Source organism: Bison bison, unplaced genomic scaffold (assembly GCF_000754665.1).
Source record: "Bison bison bison isolate TAMUID 2011002044 unplaced genomic scaffold, Bison_UMD1.0 scf7180017864089, whole genome shotgun sequence".
NCBI lineage: Eukaryota > Metazoa > Chordata > Mammalia > Artiodactyla > Bovidae > Bison > Bison bison.
Genome location: NW_011494661.1, coordinates 2,809,419 through 2,827,153, shown reverse-complemented (window position 1 = coordinate 2,827,153; position 17,735 = coordinate 2,809,419). Strand labels below are relative to the sequence as shown.

Genomic DNA, 17,735 nt, shown 5'->3' with positions numbered 1-17,735 from the left:
TTGTGGGTACTTAATAAAAATAAAATAATGTGTTTTCTGTTTCCTGCCAACATTGTCAAAAGCAGGTGCTGTGACAAATTACAAGATCTATGAGATAGGAAGCAGAACAATATAAAAGCACAGCGTGTCTTGTTATATGTAAGCATTCGCCTTCCAAAAAATCTTACATTGGTAAAGCAAAGGACTTACCAAGGAAACCACCAAGGAATAATTTGAACTTGAGTAACAATTCCCTTTTCACTTTAGAATATAATTTTTATTAAAATTAACTGGTTTCAGATCACATATTAGAGTCTTTTATAGATAAACCAAGCAGAGATAGAGTAAAAAAATACATTTAAATGCATAATGTGATTAAATTATTTTCAGTAATAAAATTATAAAACTTCAACTTCCTACTTACATTAACATTTTATGATTTTCTGTGACAAAAATTTCTGATTAAATTGTTCTTCAGTGAGAAATGTATAAATTGTCAAGGGTCAGATGTGAGAGATTTCTCCCCTTTACAAATATCTTCCCTTATTCCTTGGTACAAGCAATTTTAATAACATTGCAAATTCATACGAATCCAAAGTAAATCTGGAAGAAAGAGATTTCTCCATATAGCTTACCAAAACGACTAACCCTCTCCACTCCATCTATAATTGCCTTGTAGTCCAAATTTTCTTCTATTCCAACCTGTGAAAGAATGACATTCTAAAAATGGTATAAAATATTTGACTAGGTATTCATGTATCGATTAGTGAACTCCATTTTAAGTATTCCAAAGTAACGTCCTCTAAAGGCACACTTTTTTCCCACAGCAAAGTAAGAATGAATAAAACAAACACCTGATTGCTTCAATTTCCAATTAAGAAAAGAATATTTAAAAATGTTACTATTCACAGTCGTTGCTGTATCACATTGATGCTCTGCAAATGGGCAAATCTCATAGTGTACAAGTATAGAGATTGGAAGTGACATTCCTAACTAAGGAATACAAGAGCCCTTCTACAAAAACCTTTTTATTTTGTATTGGTGTATAGCACAATGTTGCGACAGTTTCAGCTGAATGGTGAAGGGACTCAGCCATACACATACACGTGTCCATTCTCCCCCAAACTCCCCTCCCATCCAGGCTGCCACATAACATGGAGCAGAGTTCCATGTGCAACACGGCAGCTCCTTGTTGGTTATCCATTTTAAACACAGCAGAATGTATATGTTCATTCCAAAATCCCTAACTGTCCCTTCCCCCCAACCCCTCCACTGGCAACCATAAGTTCGTTCTCTAAGTCTGTGAGTAAGAGTCCCCTTTGAAACATACCAGGTAAGAGGTTGTTCTCTTTGAAATGATGACCAGGTATCATTCCATTTGTGAGCCCTTCTATTTGCTAAAAAAAAACGTGCTTTGATATTCCCCATGATTGAAAAGTTAGTGCTAAATCCCTATGTGAATATATAAATATATACACACATATGATTACCTCAAATAAAATGGATAAAGCTCTTAACTTCCCTTTTCCTTTAATTGCTTCTTCAAAACTTGAAAATCGGTCTGCATCAAAGCAGTAGATCTGCATCTATAAACATAATATTGATGGCTTTATTACAAAGACTTCACAAAAACTTCAGCAAAAAGACAATAAAATAATTAAATAATTTATCAGTTCAATAAGTTCAATTTGAGACATTTTATAAATGATATAATTCTATATTTTGCAAAATTTCAGAATATTTTATTAATTACATGTATACAAAGCTACATTTACTATCAATTACTCTTCAACAAAGAACAAAATATGAAGTTAGACAGATCTAGACCTGAAATTACCACTTTGAGACTGAGCAATTTTCAAATGTAATAAATTTACTTTACTTTAATTTTTTGGGCTGTACTTTGAGCGGTTTGCAGGATCTTAGTTCTCCGACCAGGGACTGAACCTTCATCCTTGGCAGTGAAAGTACAAAGTCCTACTCCCTGGACTATCATGGAATTTCCAAATAAAATAAATAATCAGATGCTATTTTAACTATTTTGATGGAATTCTTTCAAATACGGTTTCAACCTTCCTTGAATGGATGTGACCTACTTGATGGTCTGAGTTACCAGTTTTGGATATTACTGTCTTGAGCTCTACTAAGAGTGAAACCCTCAAGGAATCTCTGCTTCTACCTAAAAAATACCAAAGGAGTCCTAAATTCCTTATTTCAAGTCTCTCCTCCTGCTGTGAGGTTATGTATGTGTGTTAGTCACTCAGTCGTGTCTGACCCTGTGATCCCATGGGCTCCCAGGGGTTCACCAGGCTCCTCTGTCTGTGAAATTCCCCAGGCAAGAATACTGGAGTGGTTAGCCATTTCCTTCTCTAGGGATCTTCCTGATTCAAGGATTGAACCCAGGTCTCCCACACTGCAGGCAGAGTCTTCCCTATCTGAGCCACCTTGTTAATTTCTACTTCAGTCCATACATCTATGATAGCCTTCACTCTCTGATAGGTTGATGTTCCTCGTGTCATGGGCTTGGAAATTAGATACAGGTAGTTTAGAGATGTAACTAAGGTAAGAACAGAACCCTCAGAGATGATTAATGTGCAGTGAGGGCTGTGATCAGAGAACTAGTGGGTGTGAAGCAGAAGAAAGCAGTGTCTCCTGTCTTGGGTAGTCACCAAAACCTTTCAGCCACCCTGAAGCATGAATGATTCTAAAGCTGGCAAATGAGAAGGCAGAAGAGAAGTGTGTTCAAGTCAGAGGGTCCAGCTAGGAAAAGCCTACAGGCAAGAAAGTATGAGAAGTGTGGGAAACTGAAAGTGTTAGGATTTCAGCTGAGCACATGTGAGAAGAGAAGAGAGATATGAGACTGGAGAAGTGGGCAGGGGTCACAGCAAGAAGGACTGTGAGGTAGTCCCAGCAGTTTGGGCCGGAGGGCAATAGAAAGTCCTTGATGGGGGGGCAGGGCTAAGGGGTAGGGGTGGCCAGTGGAAGGGATTAAGACTGGAGAGAAACTAGCTTCAGGGACATCCAAGTAAGAGACTAAGATGGCTGGAACCTTTTTCTGACCTCACACATCATTTAGGGGCAGAACTGAGGAGATGATTATAGGATGTGAGAGGCCAGGAAAAAAGAGTAATCAAGGATACCCTCTAGTTTCTCCACTTGCACAATTTTTTTTTAATGTTTCAGTAAATTATTTTATTTGAGAATGACCTAGCTATTCAATAAACTTCCATCACTTAATTTAGCACAACTCAAGAAACCAAAATCTGGAGAGACAATCTATTATTTTTTTTCTTGGAGTATAGTTGCTCCTGCTTGCACAATTATATGGTGAGTGTTTTAAAAAATAAACAACAGGGAGCTCCCTGATGGTCCAGTAATTAGGATTCAGGGCTTTCATTGCTGTGGGCTTCAGTTCCATCCCCAGTTGAAGAACAAAGATTCTGCAAAGCACATGGTTTGGCAAAAAAAAAAAAAAAGTAAATAAATAAAATAAAACCCATTAATGTTTACAAATTGAATAAAAAGAAACAACAAACAAATGACATCTCTGAGAGATGATTTGAGGGGCTTCTAAATAAGAAAAATATATGAGGTTTAGTACACAGATTCTGTACAATTTTACTGAATCATGGCTTGTGTTATTTTTAGGGTTTTCTTGATTTTCACCTCTGTTCTAAGGAGTACTGTGAGAGAGCTAAACTCTCAGAATTGAGAATGTTACCTGTTTAATGAGTTGATTTTCATATTTCTGACAAACAAGATTTGATAAATATACTTCTCTTTAAGGATATTTAAGAAATTATAAGCCACACATTTGAATGTGTTTATCCACATTATTTTTTAATCCTTTATTAAGTAACTAACTCATTTTATTTTTATTATCAATAAATGCTTTGAATTATAAAAGTAAAAATACAACTTTAACACAGGCAATCTAGAAAATATGAGAATTTTAAAGGAGAAAAGGTAATAATGCCATCACCCAGAGAAAATTACAATTTATGTTTTCTTGGTTTCCTTCCATTATTTTTACAACAGTAATAATTCAACCTTTCATTTAACCCTCCTAATAACTCTACAGAGAAGTGTTACTACTATTAAGTCAATTTCACAGATGAGAAACAGAAGCTTAGGGAAATTAAATAATTCATACAATGTCATGTCATATAACTACTAACTAAATGTGAAGCCAATATTCAAGCCTCGTCGGTTTGACTTAGACTCTGGACTCTCTCTAGGCCATTAATTAGTTTCACACTTTACAAAATTTAGAATAATAACACTGTATATACTATTTTACCTTCTGCTTTTTAAAAGCATTCATATCTTATGACGAACCTTTTCTGTTAAATAAATCACTCTAAAACAGGATTTTCACAAGATCTATAATAATCCATTGTAATGTAATCATTTCCTTTTGTTTCAACTTTTATTATTGTAAATAAGTCTTTGCCTCCAAATTTTTGAGTATGTCCTTAATTATTCTTTAGACTAAATTGCTATAAATTGAAATGTAAGTATTGAGAATAAAACATCTAAAGTTATTGATAAGAACAAGTGAAATGCTTCCCAGAAAGTCTTGCCAATTTATACCTTCTCCAGACATGTGTGAAAGTGTTCACATTTTTAATTGTATATTACTATGCATTATATTTATTTGCTGATTTTAAATTTGAAACATTTTATCACTTTAATTTGAAGTTTATTGATTTTTTAGTAGTTGAAGTTTCCCTCTTTTTTCCCTAATGGGCTATGGGAAGAATTTCATTCATTCATTCACTCATCAATATTTACTAATCATCTATAATATAATGTGATACTCAGCATTACTAGAAAGTGGAAAATCAACTGTAGATCTTATACAGCTCAGTCCAGAGAGAAATGCAGATATTAACCAAGTAAACAAAATATAACTGTATAAATTACAAAGGAATCAAATTATATGTTAAATGAAATCCCAGTGACTTAGAAAATGAAATAGTAAGTAGTGGGACTACTGACTTACCTCTAATGGAAATTTTTGCCCTTCTAAACTATGTTCTGATCCATCAGATGACATATTGCATTTTCCCCAGTGAAAAGCTATCTTGCTTGCTTTGAACACTGTTTCTGAAACCCCTCCACTGAGACGGTAGTCATTAGTGAGATTAATTTCCACTTGAAAAAAAAAACACAATAAATTGACATCTAAGTTTTTGAAAATCAAAATTACAAGTTTAAATTTTAAGGTACATTAAGAACATAATGTATTTGATAAATTTAAAAAATAAGCTACATATTTTGAAAGCTGAACTTTGTAACTGCATAATATACTTAATGTATCCTACTGCCACAAGTGTAAAATAAATCCAAGACCTTAACTGCCATACAACACTTAAAACAAGAGACAGGCAGTTCACCTACCCTGTGGGTAGCCTACGTTTTTTTTGTTTGGTGTCCAAAACCCTGCTCCTCTAATGCCTCACATGGTGGAGAGGGGACAGTTAAAGCGAGAAGGAACAGAAGACTGGAAAGGAAAGGTCTTTTCTCCAACCTTCTCATGTTCCTGTTTCTCTTCCTTATTAAGCTGCTGCTGCTTTTGTCCCATCTCCTTACGTTTCCAAGCATCACCCCAGGCTTCATCAAGTTTCAGAATTTCTGTCCTAGACTGTGGCAAGGAAGGCGGGAGACCTTTTCCTTTTGAAGGGGTTTTAGCCATCTCATGTTTGAAACCTGGCTGGCAAGTCTCAGAATCTTAAACTCTAGAGATCCCTAGCAGATACCATCTACTATCTGTATTTTAGGAGTCATCTGGGGATTAATGATTCTCTTGAGAGTTTAATGCAGGATTTCAATGTCTCTCAGTCAGATTTAAATAGTCTTTGTTTCATTGGGCAGAAATCACTTTTGGCATTTGGAACTGAATCCAACATACTGCGCAGTGTAAAGACTTCTGAGTAAAACATAATTTCTAGGCTGCATTTTTTTTTTTCAGCAGACACAGCTAGTTAGAGATATACATTTTCATGAATAATAACAATAGCAACAAATGACAATAATGGTCAACATTCATTTATCACTTATGACATGACAGGCATTACATTACTTTACATGTATTAAATATTTGATCCTACACAATAGAAGGTGATACCATTACAATCCCTATTTTACAAGATAAGGAAATTGGTCACAGCAAGGTTAAGGAACTTGCTCAAGGTTCCACACTGTGCTTTAAATGGCCAGAATTGAACCTAGAAAGTGTGGCTCTAAAGATTAAGTGCTTGACCACACTCCACCAAGAAAAATGAAGCAGAGATTACATGCTTTACTTCTTTGTAACACCCACTAAAACTAGTAATTAAAATGTCTAACATTTAGGACAATATACTATTATATATTTAATTAATAATACATTATCAGTTCAGTTCAGTCGCTCAGTCGTGTCCGACTTTTTGCGACCCCATGAACCGCAGCACGCCAGGCCTCTTATAACATATAAAATTATTCATTCAACAAATACTTATTGAGTGCTTATTATTTGTCAAGCACTGATCCAGAAAAATTCCTACCTTCACAGAATTTAAATTACAATATTCACACAATTATATTAGCAAAATATGGAAAATAGAGAAAAATATCACTTACAATAAAATCACCCCAACATGGCTACTACTATAGTGAATATTTTTTCTAATCTTTTTCCCATGAGTATATTTGCTTTTACATAACTTGTTGATATACATACAATTTCATTTAAAACATAACATCAGAAAAAAATGCTAGCTTTTGTGAACTTCTATTTGTTGCTTACTGGAATTTTTATGACATAATTTGCATACTAAGAAAAAAAGCTTTATTAGAGAGTGCTTCCTAAGTATAGTATATAATTTAAAACTTTCTATCTAGAAGGACCAATAATTTCTTAAAATTCAATTATAGTAGATTGCTTTTTTCACATCCAAATACTGAACATAATATACAACTGAGTAGAAAAAATCAAATAAAATGCACAAGAGAAAGAAATCCTGATTGACTAAGTGATTAACCAGTGATAGAGTTATTAAGTTAATTAGCTATATATTATGTTATCTTTATCAGCTCTTCCTGTGGAGGCATCTTTATTGCTATATTACTAGAGAACATTATGACTTTGGTTATTTAATTGTTTGTACACATTTCTAAAGGTCTAAACTTCCAATTTTCTATTTGATTTCTTGTACCCATAGTTTCTATCCAGTTCATACTACATACATCATTCAAAGAAAAATTTAATGAAAATAATCTAAACACATTCTAAGTCTGATAAACATATTAAAGTCAGAAATAAAATGCAAGTATTTTACCTGTTTTCCCAGTGTTATGAATGAATGTGTTTTCCAAAGATGTTTTATCCCAATCCTGAAATTTAAGTTTCTTCAGATTCACATTTACTTGTGTAAGATCTTCATCAATATTGATAGGAGACTGTTTGGGGCTATTACATGTTGGATATTTCTTTCCCCAATTTTTTTGATTCAGTGCTCCTAGAGGAAAAAATGGCAATAAGTTTGGTTTTTAAATAATTATGCAAAAGCTAAATTTTATGTTTATAAAGTAGTTAATGTTACATAAAAATAGACAGAACATTGGGAAAAACTGAGACATCTTTAAACCAATTCTTAAGAGCAATTACAATTGGTCTCTGTATTCACGGGTTTCACAACTGCAAATTCAACCAACCTCAGAGCAAAAATATTTGGGAAAAAACTCCAGAATGTTGCAAGGAAACTGTAATTTGCCAAGTGCTGACTACTATTTACATAGCATTTACATCGTATATGCAACTGTTTACACAGCATTGATATTGTATTCAGTTCAATTCAGTCCCTCAGTTGTGTCTGACTCTTTGAGACCCCATGGACTGCAGAACGCCAGGCCTCCTTGTCCGCCAGGCCTCCTTGTCCGCCAGGCCTCCTTGTCCGTCACCAACTCCTACAGTTTACTCAAATTCATGTCCATTGAGTCGGTGATTCCATCCAGCCATTTCATCCTCTGTTGTCTCCTTCTCCTCCTGCCTTCAATCTTTCCCAGCATCAGGGTCTTTTCAAACGAGTCAGTTTTTCACATCACCTGGCCAAAGTATTGGAGCTTCAGCTTCAATATCAGTCCTTCCAATGAACACTCAGGACTGATCTCCTTTAGGATGGACAGGTTGGATTTCTTTGCAGTCCAAGGGACTCTCAAGAGTCTTCTCCAACACCACAGTTCAAAAGCATCAATTCTTCAGCGCTCAGCTTTCTTTATACTCCAACTCTCATATCCACACATGACTACTGGAAAAACCATAGCCTTGACTAGACAGACCTTTGTTGGCAAAGTAATGTCTCTGATTTTTAATATGCTATCTGGGTTGGTCATAACTTTCCTTCCAAGGAGCAAGCGTCTTTTAATTTCATGGCTGCAGTCACCATCTGCAGTGATTTTGGAGCCCCCCAAAAATAAAGTCTGCCACTGTTTCCATTGTTTCCCCATCTATTTGCCATGAAGTGATGGGACCAGAGGCCATGATTTTATAGTTTTCTGAATGTTGAGCTTTAAGCCAACTTTTTCACTCTCCTCTTTCACTTTCATCAACTGCTCTTTAGCTCTTCCTCACTTTCTGCCATAGAGTGGTGTCATCTGCATATCTGAGGTTATTGATATTTCTCCTGGCAATCTTCATTCCAGGTTGTGCTTCATCCAGCCCAGCGTTTCTCATGATGTACTCTGCATATAAGTTAAATAAGCAGGGTGACAATATATAGCCTTGACGTACTCCTTTTCCTATTTGGAACCAGTCTGTTGTTCCATGTCCGGTTCTAACTGTTGCTTCCTGACCTGCATACAGATTTCTCAAGAGGCAGGTCAGGTGGTCTGGTAATCCCACCTCTTTCAGAATTTTCCACAGTTTGTTGTGATCTATACAGTCAAAGGCTTTGGCTTAGTCAATAAAGCAGAAATAGATGTTTTTTTTGGAACTCTCTTGCTTTTTCAGTGATCCAGTGGATGTTGGCAATTTGATCTCTGGTTCCTTTGTCTTTTCTAAAGCCAGCTTCAACATCTGCAAGTTCAATACTTGCAGAAGCTGAAGCCTGGCTTGGAGAATTTTGAGCATTACTTACTAGCGTGTGAGATGAGTGCAATTGTGGAGTAGTTTGGACATCCTTTGTCATTGCCTTTCTTTCAGACTGGAATGAAAACTGACCTTTTCCAGTCCTGTGGCCACTGCTGAGTTTTCCAAATTTGCTGGCATATTGAGTGCAGCACTTTCACAGCATCATCTTTTAGGATTTGAAATAGCTCAACTGGAATTCTATCACCTCCACTAGCTTTGTTCTTAGTGATGCTTCCTAAGGCCCACTTCACTTCACATTCCAGGAAGTTTGGCTCTGGGTTGTGAAGATGTTTTTTGTACAGTTCTTCTGTGTATTTTTCCCACCTCTTCTTAATATCTTCTGCTTCTGTTAGGTCCATACCATTTCTGTACTTCACTGAGCCCATCTTTGCATAAAGTGTTCCCTTGGTTCTCTAATTTTCTTGAAGAGATATCTAGTCTTTCCCATTCTATTGTTTTCCTCTATTTCTTTGCACTGATCATTGAGGGAGGCTTTCTTACCTCTCCTTGCTATTCTTTGGAACTCTGCATTCAAATGGGTATATCTATCTTTTTCTCCTTTGTTTTTTGCTTCTTTTCTTTTCACAACTATTTGTAAGGCCTCCTCAGAGAGCCATTTTGCTTTTTTGCCTTTTTCTTGAGGATGGTCTTGATCCCTGTCCTCTGTACAATTGAGCCACATTGTATTAGTTATAAATAATCTAGAGATGATTTGAAGACTATGGAAGCATGTATATAGGCGATATGAAAATACTACACCATTTTATATAAGGGATTTGCACGTCCACAAATTTTGGTATCCGAAGGAATCCTGGAACAATCCCTCTCTGATATTGAGAAACAACTGTATTCCTAGATTTAGATTCTGGGTTTTAATATGGTACATCATGAGAACAAGAGAAGGGGTCAACAAGACCCTTGTTTAGCCATCACACTCTTACAAATCCACAGAAAATCCATTTGTCTTATCAGATGTTAGTCCTAACCCAGGGGTCCAGATTAAAACATGTCCAGTTGATAGGAGTTAGATTATGATCTGACTTCCTTAGCACTCTCCATGGGGTGAAGGTGGACGCTGTAGACTATATGTCATCCCAGCCATTGACTGATTTGGTTTAATTTCCATCTGTGTGTGTGTTGTGTGTTAGTCACTCAGTCGTGTCTGACTCTGCAATCCCACGCAATCCCACTCTGTAGCCAGCCAGGCTCCTCTGTCCATGAAATTCTCCAGGCAAGAATACTGGAGTAGATAGTCATTCCTTTCTCCAGGGGATCTTCCTGACCCAGGGATCAAACCCCAGTCTCCTGCATTGCAGGCAGATTCTTTACCATCTGAGCCACCAGGGAAGCCCAAATTTCCATCTGCTCAGGGTCTCATTTATATAAACATAATCATCTGGGCTATCTTGGAAATATCTCTTTCTTTTCCCTCTTTTCTTTTTTCCTGGTCATAAAACTTAACAGACTATATTGTTTAACAAGAAGAAAAATCAAACAGGGCTTTCCAGAATTTTGTTTACTGTAAAGTGAATTTTCATCTGTTCCACAGGAAGAACAGTCCTCTCAACCAAAATTGCCCTGTAATTTTGCCTTTATTTCAACACTACCTGAAGCCATAAACCATCTCTCATAACCTTACCTCACTGGATATTAACTGAACTAAGTACCCACGAAGTGCTAAGAATAGGTATGTCTTATTTAATGTTCATTTATTAAAATACAGGAAATGTTGCAGATCCAAGTCTCAACCTTTTCTCTGGCTAAACTCTAGCATTTCTGCAGCCATTCCATGAAAGAGAATGCAGCACCATTTTCAGCTTCTTCCTTTCAAATGCTTTTCTTTTTGAACATGAGTATGGGTAAGGCCAAGATTTTAGACTATTGATGTTTAGAGAAATTATAAGAAAACATACTATCCATACAACTCTAGTCTATACCATCTTTTTGGGATAAGGCAATCAGAGAGGATGACTTTCACACAAGCTGTCATTGTGTGCTAAAGCTCATTTTGCATAATTTAACCCAGGAAAGAAATAATAATTAATCACACCATGGAATTGCCTGCATAGCCTGGGAAAATTAGGCAATTCATCTCCTAGTGAGGCATTCACCAGAATCAATAATAGGTGCTGAAAACTTATTTTGTTTTAAAATCTTAGCTCTAAGCTTAGAGTGCTTGAATACAATATGCTTTAAATATGCACAGTGATGCACATTTTGGCTTCTAGGAACAACTTTAAAGAATTGAGTAATAATACTATGTTAATTTCACTGTAAGGAACATTGGCATGGAGACAAGAAAGCACTGCTTGTTTTACTCATGTCATTGTAAGCGAAACAAGAGAGAGAAACTGCGGTATGAATCAATAAAGCTCTTCCTATTAAATTTTTAAAAACAGTACAATAAATTCTGAGCACACTTAGGAAGAGTCTGATAGTTGTGATGCATAGAAACACAAAATTTTAAGTCCCTAGTAACACTGAATACGATTTATAACCTGTTTTGTCCATAATATTTTGTGCTCATCTTTATGTGGATTCTAACTTAGCACATCCATAACTGAACACTTGATTTCTGCCCTACTGGTTAGTGCCTCCTACGTTCACTGTCGTTCATAAACACAGAAGTCATCCTCATGCCTCTGTTTCCTCCTCAGCAAGCCCTTTGGGATCTACCTTCAAAATATTTCCTTAATTAGGTCGTTTCTCATCTCCACTGTTAGTGCCCTAGTCCAAGCTACCCTCATTCCTGGCCTGAAGTCTTGCTGTTCCACAAGCAGCATCACCATCAACTAGGAGATTGTTAGGAGAGTCAGGTCTCCACTGCAGCTTCACCAAGTCAGAATCTACATTTTAACACAATCTGCAGGAGATTCATATACACATTAAATTTTTACAAACAATGACTTAGACATATCCAGTAGTCATGGATGTGAGAGTTGGATCATAAAGAAGGCTAAATACTGAAGGATTGACGTTTTCAAACTGTGGTGGTGAAGAATACTCTTGAGAGCTCCTTGGACAACAAGGAGATCAAATCAGTCAATCTTAAAGGAAATCAACCCTGAACATTCATTGGAAGGACTGATGCTGAAGCTGAAGCTCCAATACTTTGGCCACCTGATGAGAAAAACCAACTCATTGGAAAAAGACCCTGTTGCTGGGAAAGATTGAGAGCAGGAGGAGAAGGGGGCAACAGAGGATGAGATGGTTGGATGGCATCATACACTCAATGGGCATTAGTTTGAGCAAACTCTGGGAGACAGTGAAAGACAAGGAAGCCTGGCATGCTGCAATCCATGGAGTTGCAAAGAGTCGGACATGACTTAGCAACTAAACAACAATAAAGTGACCCATGTCTACCATGAGATAATACAGGTTAAGCTACTAAATTTGTAGTAATTTGCTGTGTGGCATAAGAAAACTAATGCAATCTGTAGCTAGTCATCTTTTAAAGCACATGTTAGATTACACATAACTCCTTGACTTGCTGCTGCTGCTGCTGCTAAGTCGCTTCAGTCATTTCCAACCCTGTGCGGCCCCATGGACGGCAGCCCATTAGGCTCCCCCGTCCCTGGGATTCTCCAGGCAAGAACACTGGAGTGGGTTGCCATTTCCTTCTCCAATGCATGAAAGTGAAAAGTGAAAGTGAATTCGCTCAGTCATGTCCGACTCTTACGACCCCATGGACTGCGGTCCACCAGGCTCCTCCATCCATGGGATTTTTCCAGGCAAGAGTGCTGGAGTGGGGTGCCACTGACTTAGGTCCTTCCAATGCATTTTCATATTAGAATAAAATATATAGACTCTTTCCCAGGGCTGACAGACCCTGTATGATGTCACCAGTCACATCCACTCGGATCTCATTTTCTGCCACTCTGTGGTGATGACTCTCTAATCCAGCCACACTGACTTCTTTTCTGTTCCTTAAGCATGAGAAGCCTCGGGGCTTACCACTTGCTGCCACTCACTTTCTGGAATCTTCTGCCCCATTTGTTTGCAAGGCTTCTTCTGATCAGGTCTCTGCCCAAATGCATCTCTTTAGAGAGAGGCTTTCTCTAAACAATCTGTATAAAATACACTTCCCTTCCTCAGCAATTCTCAATCACTTCTCCTATTTTATTTTTCTTCTCCTAAGTTACTAACTGGGGCTTCCTAAGTAGTGCTAGTGGTAAAGAATCTGCCTGCCAATGCAGGAGACATAAGAGACGTGGGTTTGACCCCTGGGTGGGAAAGACTGCCTGGAGCAGGGCATGGCAACCCACTCCAGTATTCTTGCCCGGAAAATCCCATAGACAGAGGAGCTTGGTGGGCTATAGTTCATGGGGTCGCAAAGAGTCGGACATCACTGAAGCGCCAGCACAGCACAGCACAAGATACTAATTATGTTTATTTATTTGTTTCCACACTCTAGCATCTAGAGAAAAGCCTGGCACATGGTAGGTATTCAATAAATGTTTCTTGAATGACTGAATCAGACAAAAAAATGTTATATTAAAAACTTTTTTTTAATATATATTTTAAATAAAATGTCTTTCATTTTATTAGTCTGAGCTCACAGGGGTCTAACATAGGATGAAAATAAGAAAAAAAAAAAGAAAGAAAACTGACCAACTAAAGAACATTTCTAAATTCAACTGTAGGCCACATCTACCTGTCTGTTATATGACAATTTTGTTGAGTAGTCCCAACTAAACTTCTGCTAAAGGATCTCAAGAAAGATCTGATGTCCACACTGGGTGTTGTCTGACGGTATACGATCCCGAGTCACTGGATTATGTTTGAAGTGCATCAAATGACTACACTGAGTGTGGACTCAGTTTAAGTCACCTACTAGCTCATCATGCCAACTACAGCACAGGTTCAGGAAGACTCCTTAATTTCTGTGAGTAAAAGACAAAAGAGTGAGAACAGGGAAAAGAAAATTTCTCAGTGAAAAGGCTGTAAAACAGAAAAAGTCCAAAGATATAAGACCTTGATGTTATTTTTGCAATGGACTCTGAAAAAAGGATGTTTCAGATACTCATAAGTAGAAATCCAGGAAAAGAAAATTGTGTTAAAATTGTGCACAAGGATGAAACATAAATCAAAGAAGCATTAAATATACTTTAGCTGTTTTGATAATGAAGCAATATTTAACCCTATGCTTAAATATTATTTTTAAAATTCCCAAATTAATGTTTTTAATTTTGCAGTTGGAGACTGCAGTCCATGTAGTAATTAAAGCCAGGATGATGTATCCAAGAAAGCAGGTGTACAGAATTGATTAGAACTATACTGTATCACTTGAGAGTTATTAACAAATGTTGTGAAGGAAGAAATTAGGATATGCATTGTCATTGCAGCAGAAGATCAGCACGGTGATTTACCCATCAGGAGGACTGCAGACTACTAAATGACAGCTCTGGAGAATTAAATTATTCATTCACATAGTCGTCCATTCTTTCATGCATTTATTGACTCACCTGAATTAGTGCCACCCCTATGAATTTCCTGTGCTCACCTCTACTTGAGCACTTCACAGACTGTCTGTTGTTTGTCAACTTATCTATCACATCTATATCTTATCACCAAACTCTGAGTCTGGCACACGGTAGACACAAATTAAGTGCTTGGGCAATAAACTTTGAACACCAAGCGGATATATCCAGTATTTACATCCTATGCACTCTTGATTCCAAGCAGAATGGAAAGCAATTGTAGGCTCTGTAGGAAATATGCATGAGTTCAAGTTTGTTTGATCCTTGTTTATTCTTTCATTCCAGAAGGTTGGGAATGTGTTCAATAAAAAATAAGACAAGTGCATAAAGGAGTAGATGGGATGAAAGAAGGTAAACACGGTTATCAACGCATGCAATGCAGGTTTTGAGGGACGGACAGAATCCAGAAGGCAGAGGGCAACTGAGAGCATGTCTGCTTGGGTGATGAGCCTGAGCAAACTCACTGTGGGAGAAAAGTGCAGGCAATGCTCAGAGAGAAGTGAGGAGGGAGTGAATGCCTCTTTACCGAGGGAGACTGAAAGGCAGGCTGTAATCAGATGTAGTTAGGGAGGCCAGTGGGAGGCACTGAGGCTTTGGAACACTAAGGAGCTCACTGTTGCCTCATCAGAGAGGTTGAACTGGCAGGAATGCAGGATGAGCAGGAAGAGGGAGGCTGCATAATGAGTGGACACTTCCACTGGCATCTTCTATGTGTCTTCATCTGATTTGATAAAGTTAGTTGCTCTGTTGTATCTGACTCTTTGCAACTGCATGAACTATATAGCCTGCCAGGCTCCCCTGTCCATAGAATTTTCCAAGCAAGAGTACCAGAATGGATTGCCATTTCCTTCTCCAAGGGATCTTCCTGATATAGGGATTGAACCCAGGTCTTCAGCATTGCAGGCAGACTCTTCTCTGTCTGAGCCACCAGGGAAGCCCAATCCCAGTGCAATGGACTGAAGGTTTAAGTCCCTCCAAAATTTATATGTTAGAATCCTACTCTCCATGTGATAGCCTTTGGAGGTGGGGCCTTTAGGAGGTGATTAGGTCATAAAGGCTCTGACTGACATCAAGGATTAGTGCCTTTATTAAAGAGACCCCAGAGAGATCCCTCGCCCCTCCTAAATATGAGGTTACAGTGAAAAAACAGTGATCTAAGAAGCAGCCCTCACTAGATACAAAGTCTGCTGGTGCCTTGACCTTTAACTTTTGGTTCTTCAGAACTGTGATAAATAAACTTCTGTTGTTTATAAGCCACCAGTCTATGGTATTTTGTTGTAGAAGCCTGAACGGCTAAGATAGCCTGGATCTATTTGGAATACAGTATGTTTCTGTTTCTTGCTCATACTGTAATTTCACAGAACCTTTCTTAGAACCTGGCACTTAAGGCCTAAATAAATATTTCCTGAATGAACAATAGTTCAAGAAAATATCTATAGTTACCTGTACTTCAATATCTTTGTACTATATACCTTCTAAATAGGAGCACATTCTAAAAAACATTTTGTGTAGGAAAGTATTTATTACTCCATCAGTGTCCAGCATAAAAATATCAACTGGGGAAAAATAGAGTTTAAAATAAAGAAGGGTGAGTAAAATACCAATGCATACTTTTTAACATTTGAAAAGTGAGAAAATGATGAAAATGAAAATCAAAGGAAAAAAAATCTTTGTTCCCCTCTTTTTTACACGATTCTTGAGTCTAATCTTCCAGTATCAGAAAAGTTAATAAAATAATTAAAATATAGTATAAGGCATTCAGCAAAGATCCACTGAAATTCATATAAACATGATTTAAAATCCCAATGTTTATTTCTTTTCAAGGTTACCATAAATTACTGATATTTAACAAGATTTGAATAACAGAAGACTTGGAACTGATTCTTTAAAAATCAAGATATTGTTAAGAAAAACGTATACTGCTTTTAATCTTAATGGATTTCTTGTCTAGTCCAGATTTTGATGTAAGAAAACATTTGTGCCTGTACATATTTACATATAAAATATTATTAAGAGGAAAATATAAATGTAATATTAGAATGTAGACTACAATAATGATTGTGGCATTAATGCAAGTAACTGCTTTGAATAAACTCCTCTCAAGATTCCATATGCCATAAATCAAAGCTTTATAAAGTACACTGGACTTGCTTCATAGGTACTAACAAATACACCAAAAGCTAAATGTGTAAGTCACTGAAGTAGCACAAAGTTATCAGCAGTGAGATGTCATAGATTCAAATTTCAGTTTATTTAAATACAGAAATGAAGTAAATCAGTGTTACTTTCAATAAAAATATAGCATATAACTGTACTCCAGCAAAATGGGTAAATATATTTAGGTATGTAAACACTTTTCAGATGATATAATCAGCTGCTTTAGAAAGTGGGTTTCCTCAAAGATAAGAAAATAAACTCCCAAAGTACTGAGCCAACAGTCATTGAGTGATTTCATGTCACACCAGTAAATATCTTCACATAATTTGAAAGCAAAGGAAGAAAGATGTCCGAGGTAACTTTCCATGTTGAGAAGAAGAATGAGGATGTATTTTTATAAGCATAAATCGGCATGCCAGCTTATGGTTTTGGTTAAAGAGAGGTTTCCAGAGCTAGAGAGATCAAAGCAGTTGGCAAATATAAATTATGGTTGCTATTAAAAATGTGCTGAAAGCAGATAAAATGCAAACAATTTCAGCATGACACGTTGTTTAGTCAGGACGGCATTTTCCATTATTATCTGCCCTAATGGGATGCTGACATTAGGGCAGCAGAGAAGCTTTGCAAGCCTGGCAGATACATCCAACTGACAGAGGGTTACAAATGTCAGGGAAGGTACTTATCAATTTATACAGGAAAAGGCTAGCACAAGATTTCCTTAAGGACTATATTAAAGAAGATTATTAGCTAATGCTCAGTAAAAATAAATACAGGGAGTGATTAGAAATTTACTTCCAAGTTACTGTCTAAAATTTTATGACTTTTTCTTCTTTAGAAGAGAAGCAAAAAGCAAAGGAGAAAAGGAAAGATATACCCATTTGAATGCAGAATTCCAAATAATAGCAAGGAGAGAAAAGAAAGCCTTCCTCAATGATCAGTGCAAAGAAATAGAGGGAAACAGTAGAATGGGAAAGACTAGAGATCTCTTTGAGAAAATTAGAGATACC

At 36.9% G+C, this 17,735-nt stretch overlaps 1 protein-coding gene across 3 annotated transcripts in view; it reads right to left on the bottom strand.

Moving 5' to 3' along the window:
• PTPRZ1 (protein tyrosine phosphatase, receptor-type, Z polypeptide 1) overlaps nucleotides 1-17,735 on the bottom strand; it is a 212,740-nt gene that overhangs the window by 83,319 nt on the left and 111,686 nt on the right. For all 3 annotated transcript variants that reach the window (XM_010838070.1, XM_010838071.1, XM_010838072.1), the window contains exons 3-6: nucleotides 7,302-7,481; nucleotides 4,985-5,136; nucleotides 1,470-1,565; nucleotides 615-681 (exon numbers count right to left, since the gene is read on the bottom strand). In XM_010838070.1, coding sequence (XP_010836372.1) covers nucleotides 615-681; nucleotides 1,470-1,565; nucleotides 4,985-5,136; nucleotides 7,302-7,481 — 495 coding nt within the window. The remainder of the gene's footprint in view (nucleotides 1-614; nucleotides 682-1,469; nucleotides 1,566-4,984; nucleotides 5,137-7,301; nucleotides 7,482-17,735) is intronic.